The sequence below is a fragment of the Clarias gariepinus genome, chromosome 16 (genome assembly GCF_024256425.1).
Source record: "Clarias gariepinus isolate MV-2021 ecotype Netherlands chromosome 16, CGAR_prim_01v2, whole genome shotgun sequence".
NCBI classification, from domain to species: Eukaryota; Metazoa; Chordata; class Actinopteri; order Siluriformes; family Clariidae; genus Clarias; species Clarias gariepinus.
The window spans coordinates 30,410,061-30,436,075 of record NC_071115.1 but is presented as its reverse complement, the minus strand read 5'-3'; the positions used below and the strand labels follow the sequence as shown (position 1 = coordinate 30,436,075).

At 39.7% G+C, this 26,015-nt stretch overlaps 1 protein-coding gene across 1 annotated transcript in view; it reads left to right on the top strand.

The window, feature by feature from the left end:
- The window catches only part of grin2aa (glutamate receptor, ionotropic, N-methyl D-aspartate 2A, a), a 138,549-nt gene that overhangs the window by 88,058 nt on the left and 24,476 nt on the right, over positions 1-26,015 (top strand). The window contains exon 5 of the mRNA XM_053515354.1: positions 24,035-24,237. Coding sequence (XP_053371329.1) covers positions 24,035-24,237 — 203 coding nt within the window. The remainder of the gene's footprint in view (positions 1-24,034; positions 24,238-26,015) is intronic.

The window sequence follows — 26,015 nt, the reverse complement described above, 5'->3', positions numbered from 1 at the left end:
AAGTCTCCTGGGATAAGCGCCAGGCTCCCTGTGACCCTGTACAGGATAACACTATAGAGAATGAATAAATAAATCATAAAATATAATCGTTTAACCAGTTTTATTGTTGACAGGGCAAAAATGATCATTATGACAATTATTATGCTAAGTGAAGCACAGGATGCACATAATGTTTGTGTGATATTAGAGCATATTCCCTTAATTCGTTAAATTATCAAACTATTTCCCCTAATAGCTCAAATATGATATTTTTGGAGAAACTATTTCGATCAAACCATCATCAACGGACATGAAATGTACCCCAAATTATAAAAAGGCTCACTTCCTTAATGTGATTCTATAATTATGAGTTTAAGATGTGCAGGAACATGAAGATGAAGATAGATACAGAATATGCAACAATTCTAGAACTGCTCTGAGAACTGTTTTTGTTTGTACATTCATAATTTTCAGTTCTAGAATTTGTTGAATCAAATGCAATCTTTGTCGCTTAAAGTGAGCTTGGGGAATTTAAATGTATTTGTTTCAAATAATTTTAACATGTTAAAAAATTTTAATTAATCACAATCTAACTTTGCAATAATGTTCTTTCCAGAAATTAAGCTTGCTCACATTTTGGTTCACGTTTTTAGTTCTTAGAAACCACCAGGAACTGAAAAAGCAGGAGACAAAAGGTGTCCCGGAGTTTGCCATTAAGAAACTATTAAAGGTTGCAAATACTGTAGAGGTCCTGCCATAGAATTCTTCCATATTATACTGGAAATTCAGGTTTTATGGAGGTTCAGTACCATTTTTATCCAACAAATTTTTAAATTGGTGTCAAGGAGAAAGCACTAAAAGTTGAATACATGTCAGGTTCTAAGTTTTTAAGAAGAAAAACCTGAACAATTATTTGGAGTTTATATCACACACCAGTTAATGCATACCCATATAAAAAAAATTTTTTTAGGAAGGGAACGTTTAATATTGAATTTGTTGGACAAGTATTTATTTTGATAAATTTAAATTTAACTGGAAAACCTGATTTTAATGTTTAACCCATTTTAAAGTGAAATAACAAAACATCACACCCTCATGGCACCAGCTGGGGTTTGTGTTATGACCATTAAATATTTTACAGATTCTCTATACACTGCATTTTCCGTCGTTTTTTTTTTATTTATTTTTTTACTTTTTTTTTACTCTTCAGCTGTTTCAGATGAGCTTGTTAAGAGTACAGCTGTAAAGATCAAATTGTTTTCTGATGCTAAATCAAATCTGCACGAAGGTGAACATCAAGTCGCCACATGTTGATGTCGAATGAATTGTAATAAAAAAAAACAACTGATCAGTGAGGAGTCACTTTGTCTCTGTTACTTTGTAGATAGACATCCTTAATATACTCTAGAAACTAAGACTTTTTGTAACTGACTGTATCTCGCTGAGTCTTTGGGTCCCAGCATGCTTAAAACCGCCTCCACTACTGTATGTCTAGGGTGAATTTTTTATTAACATTACTATTACGTTAAACGTCACGCTCATAAATTAAAATGGATGAGATAAGAATGAGAACCCTGACGGCGGCAGTCCGTCCCCAGATCGGTACGAGTCCCGGAGCCTGAGGAGCCCCAGCTCTGTGACAGATGCTGAGATTTTCTGAATGTAATAGGATGTAATGCGGCTTGGCACTGCGCTGTGTTGATATTAATCTGACAAAACCGATTCATCAGTGCTGAAGCTCATGATGGAGGGAAAAAAAATCCACTTAGCTCTCCATGAAGGACGTTGCTCTGTTAATGCCGCACTAATGCCGCATACATCAAAACACATCAACCCTGTGGTGAGACTCAGCGCAGTTCTGGGTTTACACATACACATTATATGGATCCCCAGAGTTTTAGATTTTAGTTCACAAACACAATTATTCAAATGATTCATCTCCTTATTTCAATATGTACGGTTATATTTTGCTTGTTAATCACAGCCATAAAGATTGTTTATTTATAAAATTGTCAATCGCATTGTTGGTTATGAGAAACAATCCAGGAAGTTGGAAATTAAATGCAGGAAATAACAGTGTGGATGCACAGGGATGCTTTTAAATCGAACCCTTATGTGGTCTAACAAAAAGTCAAAAAGTGAACTGATATATTTAAAAAAAAAAAAAAGAAAGAAAGAAAGAAAAAAGTGCTGGATGCACAAAAACTACTTGTTTTTATAATTTATTTAAATAATAAATAAATCATTTCAGAATCAAAAATAAATTTTAAATAAATTTATAATGTATTTATAAAAATATAAAAGTAAAAGTATGTGAAAGTCATATAAATAATTTACAATTTATTTATAGAATGATCTTGTCATATTAGTATTTTTCATGCTCAAGAGATTTTCCTTCAAAATCAGAAAAAGTTGGGACAGTAACGCAAAGCGGAAAACGCGAAATAAAAAAAGAAAGGGCAATATGAACACAAAATATTTCATGTTTTGTCTGGTTAACTTCATTTCATTTGTAAATATACATCCTTTCCTATCATTCAGACCTGCAACACATTCTAAAAAAGGTTGGGACAGAAGCAAGTCTTTAGGGCTAGTAATCAGGTACATTGGTTACATAATGATGTGATTTTAAACAGGTGATGCCAGCAGGTGATTGTAATTATGATTTGGTACAAAAGCAGCATCCAAAAAAAGGTCTAGTCCTTTAGGAACAGAGATGGGCCGAGGATCGCCAGGTGGCCAACAAATGTGTGACAGAATTATTGAAATGTTTAGAAACAATGTTCCTCAAATAAAGATGGGAAGACATTTGGACATTTCACCTTCAACAGTGCATAACATAATTAAAAGATTCAAGGAATCTGGAGAGATTTCAACGGAACAACCGTGATCCCTCAGGCGGCACTGCATAAAGAATCGACATTCGTCTACAGTATAAGCGATGTCACCACGTGCGCTCAGGACTACTTTGGTGAACCTTTGTCAAGTACCACAATACAATACGTAGGTACATTCACAAATGCCAGTTAAAACTGTATCTATATTCTCTGGGCTTGGAGGCATCTGGGATGGACCATCACACAGTGGAAACGTACTGTCGTCAGATGACTCAGTATTTCAGGTATTGTTTGGGAGAAATGGACGCTGTGTGCTCCGGACCAAAGAAGAAAAGGATCATCCAGACTCTTACAGCAACAAGTCCGAAAAAAAAGTCCAGGTCTGTCATGGTATGTATGGGGTCGTGTCAGTGCCCTTGGCAAAGGTAACTTCTGTGATGGCACCATTAATGCTGAGAAGTACATAGAGATTTTCTAGCACAATATGCTGCCTTCAAGAAGACATCTTTTCCAGGGACACCCATGTATATTTCAACAAGACAATGCAAAACCACATTCTGCACACATTACAAAGGCTGCGGAGGAAGAGGGTACAGGGAGGAGGCCTTCTCAATAGAGAATGTGTGGCGCATTTTGAAGCGAAGACCCCGTACTGTTGGCCACTTTAAGACTTGTTTGCAGGAGGAATGGGACAAAATTACACCTGAAACACTTCATCACTTGGTTTTTTATTCCCTAAACGTCTTTTAAGTGTTGTGAAAAATAATTGCAACATTACAAAGTGGTAAATGCTTTACTGTTCCAACTTTTTTTTAAATGTGTTGCAAGAACCAAAAATGGAATACATGTTTATTTAGAAAAAAGAAAGAAATTTATGAGGAACACAATAAATAAGGTGCTGTTGTATTGTCTGCAACAAGTCAAAGTAAATTTTTAAATCCCTTTTTTAAAATTATCCTTTTATTTTATATATGTTTGCATTTAAAGTTTAAAATGTTGCAGTTCCTCTATAATCCTACAGGTGGCGCACTCAATGTTCACACATTGACAGGCAGATACAAGCAAATTGCTTTTTTATAGAAAAGAAAAACAAACGAACATCAGTTTTAGACTCAGCAAACATTCTAATATTTGTGAAAGAAATACTTCCTGGACTTCTGAGGAACCTCTTAAAAGTTCTCTGTAAAATCCTAGTGGGATCATTAAGTCATTAAGCCGTGGGGGTCTAACACTCTAAGCCCAAAGCGTTGTTTTCCTGAAGTTAAAATTGTCAGAATCATTGCCATTCACTAAAACCTTAACACCTTTTGAAACATGAAATGAAAACCTCAAAATTACAACGTGAATGTTTAGCTTTATTGGCCTATCATTTATTAATATATAAAAAAGACACATTTGTGATATATTTTCCTTATTTTATCTTTACTGGTTGGGCATTTACTATAACTGTATAGTACCTATATCCCAGTTTGTATAGAATTGAAGATGTCCATGCACATGCTCACACTTCTAGCACTTACAGCCACGTTCTAACACTCTCCAACCACAGAAGATGGCACTGGCATGGTCTTCAGTGCCACTCCTTTCCATCTCACTCCGCCTGAAGACTCTTTTCTTCTCAAAGGTTTTATCACAGTCATGCTAAGGTGTGGCTCCATCAGTTGCTGTTGGTTAAGCAGTAATCCCTGCTGTCACTGGGGTAACGAGGTCCGGTGCCATGTTCTTCTGCCACTTTTGTTCATGCCTGTAAATGTTCTTACTCCAGGACACCTTATACTGTATGTCGGTGTTGACTGGCAAGAAGAAGTTCCTCAGTGGGATCACAGGAATTAGACATTACCACGGCGGCCTTGGTGGACTGCCATACAGAAAGAATGCGATGTCATCCTCATTTTGAGCCGGCTTTAATTCATGCTTCAAAAGTACAATTCAAAAGTAGCCTCCTTACTCAGCGCTTTGTTTGGGAGGAGTTCCTTTTGGTTCAGGCATCTGGTCTATGGTCTTAGTGTCCTCCAAAACCATGACAAGCTTAAAAGCTTCCCCTTGAGAAGAAGTGGTCCGTGGAAAATCTTGTAAAAGGGTCTGGGTAAATCTGTGATGACATGATTGTTCTTCTGTTTCCCTTCGTGCTTTGGGAAGACCTTGGAGTTTATCACATTTTTAGGCAGTAGAACTTTATGTCCCACACATTGACACCATGTTTGTTGCTTTGAGAGGGTCACAAAGCTATTTATCTTATCGAATTGAGAGGTAGATGCTCCTGTATTTGAGAAGCCATCTTACTTTCCACAGCTTGATGGAGATACCTTGGAAACCCACTTCTTTTGTTGCCAATAATATCTTCTGGCTGTCAGCTGGAGAATGCCCGTGGTGACACACAGCCAAATTAAAGTTTTCTTTTCTGTCACTCCTCTCTGATCATTCTGGAAAACACCTGAAACAGCAGTACATCGTCAGGAAGGCTAAACTTTACCCCTGGCTTGCAGTGAACACCGGCTCTTACAGCGTGGGTGATATTTCCGGTTATCTTGGAATACAGAAAGCTCTCCGAAATCCTCCCTCTCCTTCCCAAACATGTCTCTCACCCACTGAGCCTTGGCGAGCTGGTCAGCAGACACGTCATAGTCTGTGTCTGAATCCTGTACGTCAGTGTTATTTTTGTCCAAGCTACTGCTGGAGTCTGCATCACTGTCGTTCCACTTATTAAAATATAAAAAAAATAAAAAAACATTCCCCATTAAAAAAATATGGGGATATAAAAATAAAACATAATGCCACCATGACATCATGGGCTATTATTATTGAGAGCTGACCCAGAAGCACCATTTTGCCAGAAGTTGTGAAAGACGTCATAAAGGTCATGAGCATTTAAATTCTAAATGTGTGGGTTTGTTTTTTTTCTAAGATAAAAATGTACAGAACAGTCCATTCTTTTTCAAATAAATTTTTTTTTTGTGCAGATAATGACAGCTTGCTGAAAAGCACATTTGCGTAAAAATGTTAGTCGTTATTACAAAAGCTGGCGTCTGCGATCCCCGCTGAACACCAGCTTCACGTTTCATAAACATCTGTCGTGGCCACGTTTATTAAAAACGACGAAGTAGATCCGACGCAAACAGAGAACACACAAAGGGGAGTGATTAGCCTCGGCGTGCTACTGGATTCAGCTCTCTGTTTTTATAAACGTCTGTGTGTCAGGCGAGCACAGCGCAGCGGACGGCTAATTGATCGGGCTTTGCTTTCAGACACCTCTTTTGTGGAACGAATGCACTGAGTGGAGTGTAAACCATAGGCCATAGATGGTGGTGTGATGAAGTGGGGTTACAGTTATCACCCCGAGTTGGTGTTTTTTTCTGTAACAGATCATCGTTTTGTTTCTCAATGCAACACAGCAGCTTGGCAATTACAAACTAATCAGAACTATCCATACGGCTATTTCCATGGAAAGAAAAGAGTTTTTTATTACTAAATAAACCATATTCTTTAAAAGATTTCAACTCAGTTTGGCCCAGTGGGACTGCAGAAGCTGCATATGAGACTCAGCTGACCTTTGGAATGCATTTTTGCTGATTAATTATATTGAACTCGTTTTTCTGGTGACAGTTCTCACCCTCGGTGTGCAGAACTGGACGATTTATAACAGTCAAGGCCTGTGGTAATGTACATAGAAGCACCTCAATTTAGATAAAAAAATAACTCTTGAGGAGAACCAAACTAACCCTTTGATGTTCTCTGTAACCAGCTCTCTAGTTCCTGAGCAATCATATTGCTTAGAAGGGTCAGAAAATCAATTACGTTACATAAAACCCTGGACATTTATGACTTTCCAAGGCTGACATTACTCTCTAAAACCCCCACGATGGCCATATATGCCATAAACACGCAATCACGTGTTACTAATTCACGATCACGCGCATGGCAGCGCCGTAATTACACCTCGCGCGCATGTCCTATAATCCATCACAACTTAAAGCGCTCTGCAGGCCAATATTGCACTCTTGACTTCACTCGACGACTTCTTTTAACCTGCACCCGAAGCCCCCGGTCTGGAAATAGCACTTAATCACAGCTTTCGAGACGGCAGATATGATTGCAGTCCGTGGACTCCGAATGCCGGCTTGAACCTGGACTTAATCAAAATCGGAGTTTGCTTTTGGAATTTCATTATTACGAAAGTGCAGCATGGAGACGCACTGACCCGGACCCTGTAGGCTCCAGTGCCGGAATAAATATTTATCTATGCGTCCTCAGGCGGATGGAAGACTCGGCTCGGGATGACGAGGAGCTCCGGAGTCGAGAGGTGTGACAGCTGAGCAAATAGACATAGACATGTTTTTTTTTAATCTGTCTCTTTTGTTTTTTTTTCTCAAAGCGACACTTATAAACTTCGACAGAAAGACAGACAGACACACATGGATGAGCACGCACAAACACACACATATAGACAATCTGCACTAAAGATGCTGGAGTGCCCCGAGGACTGGCTTGGAGTGGCCAATCAGTTGTTGTCGGTGTGAAATGGATCGGTCTGGCATCTAGCTGGGTTGATGGCAGCCGCTACAAACCATGTGTCTCTGCCACCTGGACAAGCACTGCATTTCTGACATCCAACTGCTTTCCTACAGGCAAAAGAGAGAGAGAGAGACAAAGAGAGTGCGATGATTTTAAAAAGTGTCCTCGTCAGCTGGCCCTAAATTTTCTACAGTTTTGACACGAAATCTTGTCGTTAGCTCCTTAGCTACGTACTTTAGGGAGTCATTAGCAATTAATTTATAAAGTCTAAGAATATACAGTACCTTTAATTTTACACAGTCAGGTTACAGTAGCTCATTTATTAGACTAGTCTAGTCTTATCAGGTGTACAAAATAATCCTGTCACTTTAGTTCAGTTTAGCCAACTGTTGAGTGCTACAAGATTCAGTGTTTTATAATGCATTATTTCGTTTCTCTCATGTACTGTACAAAAGTATTTGGCCCCTTATCCCCAGTGAAAGGCAATCTTAATGCTTCAGCATACCAAGACATACTGGACAATGCTATGGTTCCAACTTTGTGGCCAGAGTTTGGGGAAGGCCCTTTTCTAATCCAACATGTGCCCTAGTGCACAAAGCGAGTACCATGAAGACACAGTTTGCGTGTTTGAGTGGCCCGAACATGAGTCCTGACCCCATCTCCATCGAGCACCTTTGGGATGAATTGGAATGGAGAATGCGAGCCAGGCCTTCTCTTCCAACACCTGACCTCATAAATGCTCTACAGAATGAATGTGCATGAATTCCCACAGAAACACTCCAAAATCTTGTGGACTGCCTTCCAAGAAGAGTGAGAACTGTTATAGCTGCAGAAGGAAAGAGGGACCAACTTCATATTGAAGTACATGTACAATAGTTGGGTAAATACTTAGCATTATAGCATTAGCTGTGAACAATAACAATAGTGTCCACAGGAAAAACAATAATTCATCAACATCTACTGGATGGAAGAGGTTCTGCTGTGTGGAGATCACAAGAAGTGAGGAGGAAAAAAGAGATGATGGTGAAGAAACATCTGCTTTAATGGATGTATATCATGGATGTTCTGCAGCATTAATTATAGCTAAGAAAATGTGTGTGTGTGGGTGTGATCGATAAAATCTGTAAGTGTTGGCAAAATGAAATATCATAAGAGGAATAACACACCACAGGGCATGCTGTTATGGGAAAATAATCAGCGTTTCACCTTCGAATAAGCTACCGCTTGTTGTTTTCACACTAAATCCATGAAATGAACAAACACACAGATCAGTTCCAGAGTAATGCGAAGCGACCGAGCAGTGATCACTACTTACATGTGAAAGGGAATATAAATATCTTGGCGAAAGGCCAGCTCTATAACATACGAAGCTAAAGGCAGCAGCAGAGCCAAGTCCCGTTTCTGAGGCCTGGAGGAGGCGGCGAGAAGAAAGACAAGGAGCTGATCATACTGCATTTATTACAAAATGTTCTATTTTCATACAAGACTCTCTGGAAGTGCAAAACCCTACAGGAGCAGAAACGCGAGATGTAAATAAACCGCCACGCTCGCTTATTATGGATTGGCTGAGTTTTGCGGGTCGTGTGAGTTTCCTGGAAAACTTCAGCTCAAAACTTTTGCTCAGCAGTAAACATTCAAGATATTTTGTCAAAGCGAATACAAAACTACAGTTTATATGACATTACATAACCGGCAGTATGCAAATGTTTTCAAATATGACTCAGTAGGGCAGCGATGAAATTCTGTCAGGTTAGCTAACTTTAGCTAGCAAAAACATTTAGGGCTTTAAATCTTTTCTCAGGAACACTATCAGGGTAGCTCATTTAGTGCAAGCAGTGAGTCTGCAAATATTTTAAAAAGTCTTATCAGAAAGCGTTTAGCTTAGGTTAGCTTATTTAACTAGCTGGTTGGCATGCGCAGTGGAGGTTATAAACATTTAAACATATAGCTTTAGGAAATTATCATAAATCAAAAATCACATTAAAAAGGAGTTAATATTATGAACACTTAAAATGTTCCAAGACATCCTGTCCATTAAAGCTCATTATAGCTAATGTTAGCATTATAAGATTTTCAACATACAGTATTGTATTTTTCTATTATTTTGTAAGACAAAACCTAATTAGCTGACTAGCTAGTGATTTTCAAGTGATACAAGTTATCTTAAAAACAGCCCAAATAATTCTTTCCTCCAGACGTCCTGTCAGATTAGATTAATTTCGTCAACTATTTAGTGGTAACACTACAAAATTTAATGTTTTAATAATGCATGACTAAATTTCTCCCAGATATCCTGTCAGATTAGCTCATCAGTGTTAGCAGGTTAACATTGGCTGTCAACATTACCATAAATCCCCTCAGGATAGCTCATGTTAGCAGGCCGCCTAGCAGCAGCAATTGTCTTGATTGAAAGTTTCTAAGAAATCCTGTCAGATTAGCTATCTGGTTAGCATTAGCAGTGGTGATTATGTATATTTAAGAAAGTGGTTTGTCAAATTAGTTTCTAGCTACTGTATCTTTACCAGTATAATCTCATAAATGTCATAAATACTGTCGGGTATTTTGGTAAGTGTCAAGAATGAAGAGAAAACAGTTCATAAAACAGGACTGATTTTAATTAATTAATTAGAAATCCTGTCAAAAGGTTCTGCTAGTTAGCTGGCTAGCAGGCGCAAGTGATGGCAATGAACATTTAAAATATTTAACGTCAGTCATCCTGTCAGATTGGCTTGTGTTAGCTGACTAGCATGTCTCTCAAAAATCAGGTTAGCTAATTTAACTGATGAAGTAATGAGTTTGGATGTAAGAATTTTGTCAGAACAAAATTTCGCTAGTCCATCAAATTCCACACAGACTTAAATATTAGCCGTGTCCCTGAATACGCTCTTCTCGATGCTACAATTTTTGCATGTTTATTTTGACGTAGAAACATTTTTAAATGTCTAAAACATTCTTAATGTAAAATCTATATTCCATTAAAACATTGTATCTCTACTAGACACGCTAGAGCGGCGATGACGCTGAACCGTGAACTAAATTATTTGATTTAAAGCCTCTGTTGCGCGAAGACGATTCTCCCAGGATGGTTAGGACATGACGCTTGAGCGACGCTCCCTGCGGTGTAATTATCGGTGTCAGCGTGAGGCGCCCACCTCAGCAAACAACCTGAGCAAGGGGGCTAAGCTGCCTCATGCAGGCGTGATGTAAAAATATATAAGAATTCTCAGCATGGGTGAGCCACCGAATAGGAGGATTAGTTGTTAAACCAAGAAGGAGGAACACGGAGGGACAGCTGGGTCTGACAGAGGCATTACTACTGTATGAGATGAGGAAACAAAATAATTGCCATAAAAATACTTTATGTACCTCCAGTGGCTCGTCAGCAGTGTTGTTTAACAATGGTTAGAATTGTTTAGCATACATCTTGCGCTTAGTTTGAGACCGGAGGTGGAAAGATCATATGCTGTACTTCTGGTTAAAAAAAATTAATAAATAAAATATTAACAAACCTATTTTTGTAAGACATTATATAAAAGCAAGATACAAAATTTGAGTTGGAAACGCCTGTAATCATATTAGCAGTTGTATTGTTGGTAGTTATGCTACTACTGTATGTTAGTTTGCTAGCTAATAAAGTGGTCCAGGATGGTGTTTGTAGAGTTTTTCCTTATTTCCTTCACTGGAAATTAAAATAATAATAATGAATAAATGCTACAATTTTATACGCACTTGGTAACACCTTGTTCAAGCCAATTTTGGTTTGAAAAAATATTTCGTTTCATTTATAAAAGGTTTTCACAAGATGCCATAAGTCGTAAGATCAATTCCACTTAAAAGGAATCGGTTCAATCTGTGAAGCATCCATAGAGGAAAGGAAAATGGATGTATTTGACATGTAATGAATTCGCACAAGGCTGCATCTTCTCCCTCGTTCAATTCTAATCCCTGCCTTTTGCGCAATCTGTTTCCCTCGACCTAGCCTGAGTGGCTGCATGGCAAATCACTTGTGTTTCGCCCCCCAGGAATCTTCAGATAGGGTCAACTGCGTCCATCTTGCCTCAGATCTGAGCGGCCGCTTGATATTCCGCCATAAATCTGAGCATCGCTGATAGATTTTGATACAATTGTCAGACGCAGTAATGGAAGCCCTCTCGAGCTAATCCCTCTGTCTCCTTGACCTTGCTGAGACCTGCACCGAGTTGGTCTTAGCGTTAAGTCGTGGACTATGCTAGGAAGACATAAACTGCTTTGCAGCTCACATTATTCCCCCTTTACCAAACAGGCAGGGAACAGAGAGGGCAGAGTGAACTGCTGTCACCTCGGAAAACTGCTCTCATTTTTCACTCCAGCATGCGTTCCTCTTCAATTTGGCCCCCGCACAAACATGTCCCGAGTTCTTTGGCGCTACTTTCCTTTGCTGCTCCCTTCAGTAATCATTTAAAATGTCAAGCTGCTCGCTGGAACCTTGTTCATGTCCATGGTGGGCGTCTGAATTGTCTTCGAAAGATTGTTCCTTTTTAATTTGGCCCGGTCCAAAATTGGTCTGAGGTTCTTTCTTTTGTTGCTCTCTCCATATTTCTGAGTCAGGGTTCATTAAACATCATTCGCTATAGCTGCTCGCTAAAAAAAACATGTCCATGGCCATGGTGGGCTTTTAGATTTATTTAAAAGGCGTGCGCTTGATTTTCTGCTGCGTTCCTTTTTAATTTGGCTCGGCTTAAAGTTGGCCTGAGCTCCTTCATTTTGCTTCGCTCTTCTTATCGCTCAGTCAGGGTTCATTAGGATGTCTGGGCATCACTCTAGCTGCGCCATGGCAACGTGTCATTGGCATTGTGCATATTTAAACGAGTGAGTACATGTTGTTTGCGCTGATTATATTAAACTTTTCAATTTAGCCCGAAATTTGGCCTGAAATCGATTTCAATAGGCTTTATTCTGTTTCCGTCTTTGAATCAGAGCTCATTAGAATGCTAGAGAATCTCTCCAGCTGCTCAGTGGAACCTTAAAGGATTTGTCTTGTTTGGGTTGTTTGTACCTCATGCTCATGATTTTCCCTGTAATTGACCTTAAAATTGGCCTGGCTCCTTAATTTTGCCACCCTTCATATCTCTCAGTCAGCATTCGTTTAGATGTCGTGGCATCATTAATGAAGCTCTATCGATGCCAGTGTGGGGATGTAAATCAGTTAGAGTGCATCTTTTTTTAAGCTAATTATACTCCGCTGTCGATGGCTTATTTGGTGCTTAAATTCATCAGAAGGCTCATCTTGTTTGGGCTGATTATTGATTTTCTGCTAATTTGGCCCAAAATGATCCCAAGCTCTATTATTTTGCTAAGGATGAAGATGTCATGACTTGGAACTTTGTCTGTGGCTTTGTGGGTACTCGTCATAATCTGTTAGATGACGTATCTTGTTTTGGCTTGGACTATACTCCTAGAAGTGCTTAAGTAAGTGATTTTTCACCCTCCTGTTTTTCCTCTTTAATTCAGCCTGGCCCAAAATGTATTTCACTACCCCCTTATAACTCTCAATCAGAGCTCATTAAAATGTTGTAGGATCCCTGGAGCTGCACTGTGGCACCTTGTGGGTGTTTGAATACATTACGCTTGTCTTGTTTGAATCGAATTGATGCTTCTTTCTTTCGCTTCTCCTTTCCGTGTGTAGCTGAATGTTCTGGGAGCAGTCACGCTGTTGCGTGGCACCTTGTCGATCGCATGGTGGTGGGCGTGAGCAGAAAAAAAGCTCGCCTGTTATGCTTCAGGAAGCAGCATTTTAATTGTGCGCTCCTGTAGTCGTGGGCAATTTAGCCCTGACTGAAAGTTCTTTCACCATTTTTTGTCACATTTCTCAGATTGAGATCATTATAATGTTATGGAATTGCCATAAGATGCTGATTAGATGGTAAATCTGATGGATGTATTTTGGTGTTGTGGCCATTCTTCAGGGAGTAGCAGAATTTGATACTTTCCACTTCTCTTCCCTTCTTCCCCCATGAGTTCTTTCCTCATGCCCTCTGGTCAGGAATAGTTATGATTTCACGGCATCGCTCGAGAGCTGTTGGAAGACACCTTGTAAAAGGGGCCCAAACCAAGTACTGAGTACATACACATACTTATACTTCACAGAGGTCCTATGTTCTATGTACAATCCTTGTTTTATCGATTGCATGTAATATTCTAATTTTCTGAGATTGTGGATTTGGGGTTTTCATGAGCTGTAAGCCATAATCATGTTTCTAATCTCAATTATGACAAATCATGGCTTAAACTATCTTGCTTTTAAGTTGCATTAATGAAATAAATTTTACGAGTTTAACCTGTATATGCATAGTAGTGCTGTGACAAATTGTAATATTACACAAAGACAGCCTAAATAAATACTAAATGCAATTTTTAAATGATGATTTCATTTATTCAGGGAAAAAAACTGTCCAAATCTAACTGGCGTACTGTATGTAAAAAAGTAATTGTCCTCGCTGTGCTAAATCATGAATGAACTGTGATGAGTCACATTATTTAAAAATTTTAAAGTTTACTCGCCACACCCAGGCATGATTACTGCCAAACCTGTCGAATCAAGAAATTCTTCAAGAAATCTGTCTGACAACGTGCAGCACACTAAAGACGATATAAAGTAATTAAAAAATTTAAAGTAATTAATATGTATCCGTAAAGGGTTTTAAGGCCTCTTCTAAGGCTTTGGGACTCCAACAAACCATGATGAGAGCCAGTATCTACAAATGGAGATAACTTGGAACAGTGGTGAAACTTCCCAGGAGTCGCTGGTCTACTGAAATTACTCCAAGAACACAATGAACACTCATCCAAGAGCTCATAAAAGAACCCAGAACAACATCTAAAGACCTGCAGGCCTCACTCACCTCTGTTGAGGTCAGTGTTTATTATCCATTTGTAAGAAAGAGCCTGGGGGCAAAAATAGCATCCATGGGAGCGTTCCAAGGTGAAAGCCACTGCTGACCAAAAAGAAAACAAAGGCTCATCTTACATTTGCCCAAAAACATCTTGATTATTGATTTGGGCAAATATTTTGTGGACTTTTTAGAATGAATGTCCCGTTACATCTGGCGTATATAGCTATCTCATTACTTAATAAAAAGAACATCATATCAACAGTCACACATGGTGGTGGTAGTGTGATTATTGGGACGACCAGCCATAATTGATGGTACAATGAAACTAGAAAATCCTGAAGGAGAATGGCTGACTATCAGTTTTTAACCTCAAGCTCAAGTGCACTTGGGTTAAGCAATGCCTCAAAACAAGTTTGCAGCAAGTCCACCTCTTAATGGCACAAAAAAAAAAAAAATAGTTACATTTTGGAGTGGTCAAAAGTCTGGACTTAAATCAGATCGAGCTCCTTAAATAGGCTGTTCATGCTCGAAAACCCTCCAATGTGGCTGAAGTAAAACGAATCTGCAAAGAAGAGTGGGCCAAAATTCCTTCACAGCTAGATGAAAGACTTACTGTATTGCCAGTTATCGCAAATTCTTGATTGCAGTTATTGGCACCAAGTATGGCACAACCAGTTATTAGGTTTAGGGGGAAATAATTTTTCACATACAGTAGGGTAGGCAGGTTTGGACAGCTTTTTTTCCCTTATTAAATGAAATCATCATGTAAAAAGTACATTTTGTTTTTTACTTGGGTTATCTTTGTGTAATATTAAAATTTTTTGATGATTTAAGGTTGACAAATATGTAAAAATAAATAATAAATTAGGAAGCGGCCAGGACTATTTCACTGCACTGTATATATAGAAACTAAGTGTAAAAAAAAAGTTGGAAGAGATTTCAGTAAAAGGCGTTAATTTCCCCTGTGTATAGAGACTTTTGGGACGCCCTGCAGTTCAGTTCGGCTTCATTAAGATGTTATGCCATCATTCGAGCTGCTCCTTGGCACCTCATCGATAATACAGTTTCCACTTATTGTAGATCCATGTGAAGCCTCTTCTTCCGTGGGTCATTTATGCTGACTGGGGAAGCTGCTGAGACGGAGATTTGATTCGATAGACGCCAAAAACGCTAGCGTGATATGAGGCTGCAAAATGGTATCAGTTATCAGCAGGGATGTTTGCGCAGCAGTGAGGTTCAGTTTAATTAGAGGGAGGGGGCTGTAAATCGAGATCCTTCTCTCGGCATCGGCCGTCTCGTTGTGAAGGAGTTTTTTTTTCCTCCTGTTCTTTTGTTTAATGATGTCATTGGAAACTTGTGTTGCAGAGATAAACGACCGGCATCAGGGTTTAAAATCTAAATATTTCTTACATAAAAGGGCCATTTTTACCGAACTTGGATTGAAGCTTATGATCGAAACTATAAAAAGGAAACAAAAGCTAATACCTAGTAATACTCACCAGGGGGTCCATCAGTACAGAAATAAGGAATACTAATTCGGTGCCATACGCAGGATGCAGAACACACAATCCTGGTCCAGAAGCACTAATAGAGGCAGTCGATATTAGTATAATAGCTTCTCCCACAGTGCACTGCGAGATGGTTCTATATTGACTAATATGGCTCTCGATTTAATAAGGAAAAAGCCATATAATAGATGCAGCCTTCTGGGAACGGATCGATATGGACTCCATATGAATTTATGAGAGCTCACTCTCTACATGCTGTCCAGAGGTGTGGGAGTAGAGTAAGGTAGGAAAAGAAAAAAAATGAAAAAAAGTTCCCTTTGGTACAGACTCATACATATTTTTAAACGTAGAGAAGACATGCACAGAATTAGATGCAAGTAGGTGACAATAACATTTTCTGCTGTTAGAGGAAAATAATAAACCATTAGATGGTGTGATGAAGTGATGAAGTTACAGTTAGCCATAAAACAGCTTGACATGGAGAGTATCAATTCACTTTCAACCCAGCAATTGATCAATGATTACTTTCTTTTCTATTTAATAAAGAACAATGCTTTAAAGAATCTGTTTATAGTTATGTTTAATGTTGTGTGTAATGTAGAACCGGTCCATCAGGAACATCTCATGTTCATCACTGGACTTTCAGCAAGCTCCTATATTTGGCCTTTGGAATGAATTGGATTGATAATAAAAGTAAAGAATGGATATTTTTCTAATCCATGATATCAAAGCAATGCAGTTTAACCCCGAATACAAACTGAGCTCGACCTCAGGTTTAAGGACCTGCGACCACCATCCGGTGCCATGGAGGATGGGATGCGGAGCTGCCAGAGTCAAAGCTGATCAGAGTTAGATCCGGATCAGAATGGCTAGCTAATCAAACTTACTTACAGGTCTGAAAAAAAAACCTTTAAGCCTGAATGATGATATGAATTTGTGGAGGCTGCAGTTGAACCGATTCTATTTCAGTTGAGGTGGAAGAACTTTGCGAGCTGAGTCAGTCAGTCAGCACCGATTCGGTCTGGACTTCTTGTTGGATAATTTTAGTTCATATCTTTACACTCAACGCCCACTTTTTACCAGGAACACCTGCTCATTTATACACTCATCCAATCAGCCAGTCATGTGGCAGCAGCACAGTGTATAAAATCATGCAGATACGGGGCAAGAGCTTCAGTTCATCTTCACATCAAACATCAGAATGGAGGAAAAAGTCTTTCTGATCTTTAACCGTGACGTGGGTGTTAGTGCTAGACGTGCTGCTTAAGTCGTTCTGAAACGAGGATTTTCACGCTGCAGAGCTTACACGGAATGCTACTTGAAACAAAATCCATCTTGTGAGCAGTATGAGACGCGGTGTGAGACGCGGTCTGAGCTGACAGGAAGAATATACCAACTATAAAATATAAATAATCACTCTGTACAACCGTGGGGAGCAAAAAAGCATCACAGCGTCTTGACAAATTAAGCAGAAGACCACGTCAAGTTTAGCCAAGATCAGGAATCCCAGACGAACATGGGCAGCGACTCACCCAAACTAGACGTTTGAAGACCAGAGGATATGATTCACTATAGAGAAACCAATCTGGGAATTTCACACCATTCTGAGATGTTTGATGTAAAGACGACCTGAAGCTCTTCTGCGAGGCGTTGGGTGAATTCGTTTCGTTTTTTGTTTTTGTTTACGTGTATGCTAATACTCGTAGCATAGCCTGGTTTAGTTTTCGTACCGTTTGTTTTGTTTGTTCTTTGTGAAGATTTAATAATTTAATAAAGTCTGCCACCAGCGTCAACTAAACATGTTCTCACTCTGTCTTTAAGTTATTCAGACAAAAATTAAAGTCACAGATTTCCCTTTAAAACTGGAGACTCCTTCCTTAAAATAATAATGCAATCAACTTACAGAAAACCTCGACCAAGAGTACACACGTTGTCATGTGGTGTCCGACTCACTCATTAGGGACAAACTGATAAAGTGATGAATGTATACACCTTTTGATTTATATCGAGGAGTTTTTTCTGCAAATCTGCTTTGAGACAACAAAAAGTGTAAAAACTGCTAAACAAATAAAACTAAATAAAAAAATTGTACAAAAAACATGTTTTTTTGATCTACAAATATATACAGTACAATATTCTCAGTACAATGTTTTTCTGCAATATTAGCTTTTAATTATGCAACTTATGACAGACATCTTAAGCATTTTATTTATTTATTTATTTTGAATGCACGGGGTTGTGAGGTCATAAACGATCAGATATTTTTCACTATTATTTTTTATTTCTTCCACCAACTAATGTATCAAATGTTAACGTAATCGTCTTGCAGTGACTGTTTATGGTTGTTCCTCGTGAGCTAACGTATTTAAGTACAATGTCAACCGATCCCTAAAGGTGTCTCTGTACAATGTAACGGATAAATGATCCAGTGCATCTATTAGCCCCATCTAACTGGAGTCAGTCCTCTAGAGAACGCAGCTGATTCTGTAAAATGCAGATTGTATATGTGTACTCTTAACAACCTGCAGACTCGACATTTCTCCGGCTCGGAGCGCACCCGGGCTTTTCCGTCTCACACAGTCATTAATTATCCGTCCTGAACAAACCTGGACGTAGGCCGTTTATCTTATCTGCGAACAGACCCTCCTGGATGAGCTTTCTGCTGTCCGTATCGAGCAAAGACGCCGATTTCTAATCTGTTCCTCTTTATCTGCAGAGGCGCAGAGCCGCTAAAGATAAAGACCTGGTATCTGCGGGTCCTGAAGGTGGTGGCGATAATGACCCATGGGGCCTGTCGCTCATCTGCGATTCATCCGGCATCAGGAAACAGAGCCAGATTGAGCGCGCGGGATGTTTAGGCGCTCGGGGAGCCAACAATTAAAATGCTAACGTCGTGTCTCGCGGCCGTGAATGCGCTGACAACTCAGCAAGCAAGCGTTGATTTTTTATTCTTATTCAGAACTTGATAATGTTTTATCTGTCTTATACAACAACAAATACACTTTTTTATGTGATGAAAAACATGCGATACTTTTTATCCAGTTGTAGTTTCACAGTCGATTCTGTGGAATGTCAAAGAAACAAGCTATTGCTTATGTTATAGAAGCTAGAAACGGCTAAAAACAGCCAAAGTCATCAGTAAACGTACGCTTTGACGCTGGAGACTCCTTCCCAGAGGTGTTCCAGAAGTTTGTTACTTTATTCATATTTCACGTACCTGTACTTTTTCTTAAGTAGTTTTATTAGAGAATTCTTTTTACTTTTACTTCTCTCGATAGTTTGGCAAATATCTGTACTTTTACTTCACTACATTTCTGTACAGCGATGCGTTACTTAATGCAATGTGTAGTAGTTAAAGTGCGAATTTTAACATTTTATGCTATTATGCTATTAATGGTATTTCAACATTTTATTACTGTTATGCGTAATTGCGCGACTTGCGTTTCATAAGATTTAGTCTTGTTTGGTCGTCTTATTTAAGGTCCCGGGTTTGCTTAGTTTCTTTTTCCAAAATTGTTTCCTGCTGTTACAGTATGTTTATATCTCTTGCGTTTACTTGCGCTTTGTACCTTGTTTGTTTTGTTTATTCTGGTGAAGATAAGAAGTTTAATAATTTAATAAAATATGCCGCCAACCTCAACTAATCGTAACATGTACTGTACACTCTCTTTGTCCTTAAGTTATTAAGGCAAATTCTTTTTTCAAAAAGCTTACCAAGAAAACCTCAGCTTTACAGAACGTTTAGCACTGGAGACTCCTTCCTTAAAATAATAACGCAATGAACTTAGAAAACTTCTATTAAGAGTAAACATGTTGGTTTATTGTTTTTACTTTTACTCGTCCCAATGGTACAGCAAATATCTATACTTTTCCTTCAACTGCATTTCTGCACCGCTTATCTGTATGGTGTGTAATTTTTGAAGCGTGAATTTCAACACCTGCTGACTGTTATGCGTAACTGCCTGACTTGCATTTCCCTGAGATACGCCTTCTAATGTAACAAGTGTTTGAAATCAGAAATGGAGTGGGTTGCAGACAGCAATGAAAACAGCACGTACACAATTAAAAAGGAGAGAAAGAGAGAGAGAGAGAGAGAGAGTTTTATACTATGGTAAAGGCTAATGTGAGCTAATACAAAGTAAATTTGAAGGTCAGTACTTGTGTGATTTTATTAAGATACACAAGTAAATAGAGAACTTCTACTTGAGTAATATGAGCCCTGGGGAATCTCGACTTTTACTCAAGTACAGAATTTTTTTTTAAAGGATATTATAGAGACAGTATACATACAGAACTGTACAAAAGTCTTGAGCCCCCTACTTTTTTTTTATCACTCACTCACTCATCAACTCCTGTATATCACTTTATCCTGTATTTAGGGTCGCAAGGAGCCTGGAGCCTATCCCAGGAGACTTAGGGCACGAGATGAGGTACACCCTGGGCAGGGTGCCAATCCATCGCAGGGCACACACACGTACACACACACACACACACACTATGGGCAATTTATTAACGCCAATGAGTCTAATCTGCTTGGACTGTGGGAGGAAACCTGGAGGAAACCCACCAAGCATGGGAAGAACATCCAGAACTCGGACCCTGGAGGTACAAGGTGACAACATTTCTAACGACTACACCACCATGCCACCCGATTTCTTCATATTAAACTACAGTAGAACCTTGGATTACAAACATAATTCCATAATTCGTCTTTCAAAACACTCGTAAACCAAATCGAATTTTCCCATAAGAAACAATGGAAACTTAAATTATTCGTTCCACAGCCTAAAAAAAAAAAACATAAAAATAATTAACACAAAATATAAAGTAAAAATAAAACTAATTAACCTGCACTTCACCTTTAAAAAAAAGTAAAAATAAATCACGACAGATAAGTGTTTCCATTTGTGCGCACTGTGTGTGTATGTGTGTGTGTGTTTGTGTGTGTGTGTGTAAAGATAAAGTAAGGAACTCCTCCTCCTCTCCCCCTTCTTGTCTTACACAGTTATCCTTCCTCTATTCTTTTTACACACACGCATGCACAGAACGGAAACACTGTTTAATTGGAAAAATATACAAGAAACCTCTCTAATGACACTCGATTGAGTGAGACACTAATAGAATTACTGCTTTAAAGTCAAAATAAAACAAATTATCCTGCACCTGACCTTCGAAAAAAATCGCGACAGAGCAGTGTTTCTGTGTAGAGCAGAGAGAAAGAGTGTGTGTGTGTCTGTGTGTCTGTAAAGGCGAAAGTAGGTAGCGAGTTAACCTCTCTAATGAGACTTGCTTTTGCTTTAAACGCGGGCTGTACACACACGCATACAGACACAAAGTAAAATATGTATAACGTGTACACATCTGGCCACAGTGTTGTTGTGATCACGTGACGCTTGGCATCAAAACAAGAAGCGCATGCGTAATACATGATACTCGGTACTCGTAAACCGAGACTTGTTCGTTTTCCAAGTCAAAATTGATAAAAAATCTTTGCTCGTCTTACAGAACACTCGCGAACCGCGTTACTCGCAATCCGAGGTTTCACTGTAATTTAAATTAGATTAAATTATAGAAACTGGAACAGATGTTTTACCTGGAGAGACTGCAAATGTTAACAGTATGCAGCAACCTCATTTCCCCTCTCGTCCGTTCCGCCCGCTCAGCATTCAGCATCAGTAGTGCTCTAATCACCGGCCTGTTCATCTGTCATCATCTGTACCTTTTTTATGCTTGGAGGATTCGTAGGAACAAAAAACATTCATCTGAAACTGCTCAGGTTCTGGGACTGGACTGAAAATGAGAGGCTTTCAGGAAGCCTAGAGAACACTTCCTCAAGGCTACATAGAAAATACAAGAAAAGCTGAAGCTTTGGAGGCCAAATATGGTGAAATAAGAAATAAGTGGGGTCAAGAATGGCACAGTACTGTATATTATAAAAATAATAAATGAATACTTTTAAAACAGAATGTGGTATAATTCTCATTTGAGCATTATGAGAAAGAGGAGATTTTAACTCAAACTCGCTGTTTTAATGCTTTCAGCCAAGTGAAGCGAATAAATAAGGAGCGTGCGCCTTTTCTCGTAAAAAAAAAAAAAAAAAAACTCCCTGCATTACCGTGTGGATAAAATTAGGGATGTTAATGCAGATTCTCTGCACGGCTGCGTCGTCAAGCCTCTCTTTAATTATATTTACTTAATAAGCTCGTGCGATTCTGAGCGCTGTTATTACTCAGGACTTGGAAGACTGGCTTCTGTCTTTATCTCTCTCTTCTTCTTCTCCTTTTTCGCTTCACTGCTGATCTCCTAGTGTAGCAGTCTACTCAGTCGTTTCTTTTTTTTTTTTTAAGTGGAATGCTTGGAGGTAGGTGTTTATCTGTGGCGCGTGGTTGTAAAAGTCAGCATGACGTTTCTGATTACCTCGTGTGTCTACGTGTAGTCTCATGTTTGTTTCCTTTTCACCCTTTGAGCATTTTATGATCTGGAACACACTCACGGGGTCTCAGGGGAATACATCGGAAACAAAACCTTCTCTGGAATTAGATCTAATTCCGGAGAAAATGTACTATTAGGTTGGAAGAAGGGGAACTAAGAGCCGTCGGCGCTGATCCTTGAAACACCTTCAAGCTACCGCTGTGTGAGGTGAAAAATAAAAGCTTTTCATTACGCTGGTTTGGTCTTGCAGTCGCTTAATAGCTCGGGACATTAAAGGTAATATGTGTGTGTGTGTGTGTGTGTGTGTGTGTGTGTGTGTGTGTGTGTAAATGTGCTCCACGCAATATCCGTGAAGTTTTCAAGGGCAGAGTCTCAAAGAGACACTTTTTAAATGTAAAGTCAGCTTGAATGCATGAACGCACTCGGGAAAGAAAGGACGAGAGCAGATCAAACGCCTGAAGAAAACAGAGAGAGAGAGAGAGAGAGAGCATGAGAAAGAGTGCGGTTCTGCACTTTGAGTCCTTTTGCATTAAGAATTGATGCTTGTGCACTCAGCTTTGTTGTGCTCCAGATGTTCTGAAATGTTCTGTATGGAGCAAAACATCAGGGATATTAGTTAAACACGCGCCGGACTCGAATACTTACTGCAGGGCTACGAATCTGGAATTACACAGTGAACCCATACGTGTGGAATAAACCACTCTGTGTTAAGCTGCAATAGAAAAAGAGTGGAGCGCAGTCCCGAAGTGTTTTATTCCTCTTACACTACAGCACCTCTAACACCACACTGATTTTCATTCATTTCTACGTAAAGTTTGTCCTGTGGGATGTTACGGAAGCTATAAACATTTACATTTAGGCATTTGGCAGACGCTCTTATCCAGAGCGACTTACATTTTTATCTCATTATACATCTGAGCAGTTGAGGGTTAAGGGCCGCGCTCAAGGGCCCAACAGTGGAACCTGGGATCTTCGGAACCGTAGTCCAATACCTTAACCACTGAGCTACCCCTGGCCTTACACCTTGCTGCAGCATAATTTCATTGATAGATAGAAGACCTTTGGGATGAATTAGAGTAAAGACTGCAAGCCAGGCCTTCTCATCCAACATCAGTGTCAAGAATGGTCAAAAATCCCATAAACACACTCCTAAACCTTGTGGAAAGCTGCAAAGAAGGCGGGGCCAACATCATATTAAACCCTATGGATTAAGAATTAAATGTTACTCAAGTTCATATGCATGTGAAGGCAGGGACGCCAATACTTTTGGGAATATAGTGTAGATAGATAGATAGATAGATAGATAGATAGATAGATTAGCTCTGTTAACAATGAAGTACTCTATTCCTTATTACTTACGTATTATTACTGTGTGTAGTCAGTAGGGTGGGTGCGGAAGTTCTCTGTCGATCATCATGCACAAGGTGCAGAATGGTTTCTACATTTCGGACGTTGAGCTTGTTAAGTGTTTTCCTGATCCCTCGTTGTCTTCCAGTGATGTTCTTCTGCTCCTAAGGCAGGAAGGCAGGAGGGGTAGAAAGAGGGAGAGATGATGGAGGGAAAGATAGACAGATGAGAAATGGGACTTAAGTTGCAGCGAGTTGCTGCTAATCATCAGCGCTTGATTAACTGATCATTAGCAGGTGTGCAGACCTCCATAAAAGCAGAAGTTTTGGCAGTTTGTTGGTCTGGAGCATTCAGGTGTATGTGTTAACACAATGCCAAGAGAGAGAGAGAGAGAGAGAGAGAGAGAGAGAGAGATAGATAGATAGATAGATAGATAGATAGACAGATAGATAGACAGATAGATAGATAGATAGATCAATGAAAGGCCTTTGTGTCCTATGTCTCCTGACCCGCTGTTATTTACACTGTTCCTGTCTCTTGACCACAGATGGGTAAATGGGAGAACCGCAGCCTGACGCTGAAGTACCCGGTGTGGCCGCGCTTCAACTCATTCGGCGACACCGAGACGGACGATAATCACCTGAGCATCGTGACTTTAGAGGAGAAGCCCTTCGTCGTCGTTGAGAACGTGGAGCGTCTGACGGGAACCTGCATGCGGAACTCGGTCCCCTGCCGCAAGCACATCAAAGAGTGAGTCCCGCCCCCTTCTCTGTCTCGCCACTCTCTTAGTGTCTTTTGTTTAGGGTTGTTTGTTTATTTATTTATTTATTTATTTATTTATTTATTTATTTATTCCTGCTTTTAGCCGAAGGTTTTGTCTCACTCATCATTATGCACATTAGACATAGTTTTTTTCCGATCGGTCCAGAAAAGCACCAGGTCGTATTTTATCCCCTCAGGAAGTCTTGTTAAAAGTGTCTACAGACGACTACGCTGTTCCTCCGTTACACCACTGCTGTGTTCAGCAACTTCCTCGCTGGCTCAGGAAAGCGCGCTTCAGCTCTTTGAGAAAATTACAGGTCAGAGATGAAAGCACGGCGTTCTAACTGAGCTGTGATTACTGAACAACGCCGTCAGACGGCTCCTGACATCCACACCGCCGCGCTGCAGCCTCGGATCCGCTAACTTCTCTGTCGCTGTTGTTGTTAAACGTCAAGTAACAGGATTTACGATAAGAAATAAGATCCAGTGAGAATTCACTGAAGCCTCCAGCCTTTAAAGATGTTATACCAAGCCGTAAGGAATTGATAACGTCTCGTTATTGTAACCATACCGTTCCTACTGACATAAAGCAAAACTGATACTGAGGTGCTAGTTAAGTCGGGAGGTGCCAGCCTTGCAAATTTCCTCCTGGCGCTAACGATGGTAACGACGCTAACGACACTAACGATCCCGACAGAATTCACACTGAGCCCAGAAGAGGCTGTAAGGAGCCGTTAGCGACCTCCGCCGAGCTCTCCAGAGGTCATAATGAATTAGCATCAGTGTAGATTCTGTGGGTTTGTAACGCTTTGACACCGGAGACTCCTTCCCCAAATAGTACATTTTGATTCATATGGATGTCCTTTTTTAATGATCTGTTCATCAATATGCATAACTGATATTATAAATGAGATGTTTGTACTATTTTCAGAGCTGCCATTTTGGAAGATGAATTTAAAATCCGAGCGCAGACGTACAGTATGATGACGTGATATAAATCTCCCAGCAAGGACCTGAATGTTTCCTCGCGCATTTTTATGCCGATCTCGTACGATCCCTGAGACCTAACAAACACGAGCTAACAAACACGAACGCGCGCACGCTGAGATCTCAGCGTGCTAGACGCGTCTGCTTGTAAAGTCGGGATTGCTTTCCTCTTATGGCACGATTCGCACTCGAGCCCCCAGTAAGAAGAAGAAGAAGAGGCGGAGAAGAGAAGGAGTGATGCATGCTGCCACACGAACTCGCTCCGTTCCTTTATCTCCTCTCCAGCGTTACCTAATAGCTCTTCTCTCTCCGTCTTATCACAGAAATTACTGTCAAGCTCTGAGGGACAAACCCAGAGAGACATGTGCCACCAGGGACGGCTGACTTCTGCTCCCACTCGTTCTAGGAAGACTAGTGCAGGGTGTGTTTATTCCCCGTCTCCTTTTTGAAGACATTTAAATAAACCCATACAGTACAAACAGTAACAGAAATAGTCCTTATATTGAAATCACACAGAGAAGATTTTTACACGCTCTTGAATTCCGATTGGTCAGAAGACGCTGATTAATTTCCTGTAACGTTTATGTTAAAGCACTTGTTTCCATGGTAACAGTTCATCCGCGGGCATTTTTTCCACCGGAGGTGAGAAGATGTTTATTTATTGTTTGTGGAAGGAGTCTCCAGTTACAGAGACTTTTAACAATCTGATGTAACTTTTCCAAGAATGTTGCCTCAATTTAGGAACAAATGATTTAACACTTTGAGGTTTTACTACATCT